This window comes from Camellia sinensis, chromosome 2 (genome assembly GCF_055761805.1).
Source record: "Camellia sinensis isolate YWXY chromosome 2, ASM5576180v1, whole genome shotgun sequence".
Lineage (NCBI taxonomy): Eukaryota > Viridiplantae > Streptophyta > Magnoliopsida > Ericales > Theaceae > Camellia > Camellia sinensis.
The window spans coordinates 48,998,369-49,000,866 of NC_138962.1; the positions used below are offsets into that span (position 1 = coordinate 48,998,369).

Consider the following 2,498-nt stretch of genomic DNA (forward strand, 5'->3'; position numbering starts at 1 on the left):
ATCTCAATCAATTGACATTACAATATTTGTTATAAAAATCACAAACGGCATTAGCAATTTGACCAAAATTGTCCAGGAAATTTAAAATGGAGTGTCAGAATTGAGGGAGTTTAAAGTGCATAGATTCAAATTAGACAACGGACAAAATGTGTACACCACCCCTATAATTTTCCCTTCATTCTAATTTGTATGATTTGCTCTTTCATAAAGGGGAAGGAAAAGATTGACGACAATTGCCGAACAACATATCCAAATGTCTGACACTATCACTGGCTCTTGTCGAAAGCAGCAAATTGCACCATTCATTTGTTACAAGAACTCAATATCCCATATCGGGTCGTCTGTGTTGTAGTGCTATCAATTGAGGGTTGAGGCCATTGCTGGCCATCCTTGCTTGCAGCCCTTGTCCATCTATGCAGCACACAAGTTGGGGGAATTTGCGTTAAATTTTGACTTTCATAACACATATCATGTGACAGCAAGGTAGCCCCAACGACTCAAACATCATGCAAGAATATCTCATTGCAGCATCCACTGGACTGTGTGTTACTATCTATGATCTATCCTTCACTTTGTACTTATGAATATAGTAGCATTTCTTACCATCCGGTAAAGGGAACACGTCCCTGACATTCAACTTCCCCTCTTCTAAGATTTCATCACGGAACATTCTAAATATATTTCGGGTGAATAGCTCAGCTCCATGTCTCTCTATATCTCGCAATGGAGTAATCAATACCGGAAAAGTGTTATTTGTTTCAGCATCATCTCCAGCCTCGTTATACCTTATCCTTGCAAGAGCCCGATCATAGTGCCTAACAAATTCATATAGCTTCAATTTGTGTTAGAGGAAGGGATTGAAATAAGCATTCATACTCTTCGAGCGCTGAGTGCTCTTCATCCCAGCAAAGAAATGTCCACGCATATATGCCTCAGCCCACATATGACGCTTCTCATATGTCTCAAACACCCAACTGTTGGTTTGAAGTCCAATTTTTTCGACCATTGTCGTCCAGCCATGCTCAAACTTTGTCTCATCCGTTTCCATGTCCATGCACTGCTTGAAAGCATGTGCAAAGCCACTTTTGTGAACATTTGAAACAACATTTTTCCCAAGATACCAATGACATAATCGATGTCTTGCGTCTGGAAATACTCTTCTGATTGCCTCTCACATCGCCTTATCCCCATCTGTCAGTACGGACACAAGTGCTTTATTGCCCATTGCCTCCATAAATGTTTCCAAAACCCATGTATATGTATCAATTGACTCATTAGATAGCAAAACACATGCAAATATGGTGGTCCTAAAGTGGCAAGTCACACCAGCCAATATGTCAAAAGGTTTCTTATATGCATTGGTTCTGTAAGTTGAGTCAAATATCAATACATCACCAAACTTTGCGTAGTTGGCCCTTGATTTCGAATCTGCCCAGAACAGATTTTGTAACTTGTTATCGTTACACACATCATAATTGTAAAAAAAACGTGCATCAACATCAAGTTTTGCACATAGGTAAACCAACGCACCATGCGCATCACCATCCTCAACTTCTGCTCTACGTTCGACTTGAATATGGTTATGCAGATCCGTACAGATGAAACCAACATTCTCATAAGACCCGGATTGATTTACCATATAATCCATGATTTGGCTAGTCTTCATACCGACGTTGCGCATAGCCATTGCTTGAGCTTTGTCAGCGCTGTTTAAACTGCGATGTAACCTCAGATATATCACACAGTGTTACTCTGCCAATTCATGGTTGTGATCTGCGACAAAGTGAGTCACAACATACTTTCCCTTTTCACTAGCATCTACATCGTACCGTATGCGAAATTGGGCTTTGCAACCTACTCTTGTTAGTGCCTTGGGAGCTCTACTCTTCTCAGCAACATGGTCCAAGTATTTTGGTAATCTTTGACCTTCCCTTGAACACAACCACAGCCTACTAACAACCTTTCCCTCTTTATTTGTGTTAAATCTGGATTTTGGTATACTAAATCCCTTGGCTTTAGCATACGCATTGTAGAAAGCTTCTCTATCTTCAACCGAATCAAATTTCTGTTCCAGAATAGCACATTCAACATCACCAACCATGTCATTGCGATAAGCATCATCAACCATTTCTTTTTTCACATCGGCTCCGCCATCTTCAACGTTCATGTTGGTTGCTTCTTCATTGCTCGGACCAATTTCGCAACCATGATAAGGTTTCGTCCGACTTTCATTCATCAAACGAATGTTATCTGCTTCATTTGGAATGTCATAATCGTCACCTTCGCTTTTAACTTCCGCTAGGGCCATACTGCACATGACATTAGTACAAACAATTACTTGATGATCGAAAAATGTTAACACAAATACAAACATGACATTTTCACACGGTTTAGTTGTTTGTGCAAACACAAACACTCTCTTGAGAAAGAGAAAGGTTAGTTGCCAATGCAGAGGTTTCCGTTTGAGCGAAGCGTAGAGCGGTTGAAGTTAGGATAGG

General features: G+C 40.3%; 1 protein-coding gene across 1 annotated transcript; it reads right to left on the reverse strand.

The window, feature by feature from the left end:
- Positions 1 to 1,171: 1,171 nt before the first annotated feature.
- On the reverse strand, positions 1,172 to 2,128 carry LOC114279364 (protein FAR1-RELATED SEQUENCE 5-like). Its single transcript, XM_082909177.1, has 3 exons — positions 1,800 to 2,128; positions 1,543 to 1,715; positions 1,172 to 1,428 (listed from the first exon to the last, which is right to left on the reverse strand). The coding sequence occupies exons 1-3, from the start codon at positions 2,126 to 2,128 to the stop codon at positions 1,172 to 1,174; spliced, it is 759 nt and encodes a 252-aa protein (XP_082765303.1).
- Positions 2,129 to 2,498: the final 370 nt, after the last annotated feature.

What these genes read in the sequence shown, in the direction of transcription:
- LOC114279364 (XM_082909177.1), bottom strand. Translation starts at nt 2,128, where the DNA reads ATGGTTGATGATGCTTATCGCAATGACATGGTTGGTGATGTTGAATGT. An exon ending in GATGCTAGTGAAAAGGGAAA is followed by an intron (nt 1,716 to 1,799) that starts GTATGTTGTGAC and finishes GTTACATCGCAG; the next exon opens with TTTAAACAGCGCTGACAAAG. An exon ending in TAGAGCAGAAGTTGAGGATG is followed by an intron (nt 1,429 to 1,542) that starts GTGATGCGCATG and finishes TGTTCTGGGCAG; the next exon opens with ATTCGAAATCAAGGGCCAAC.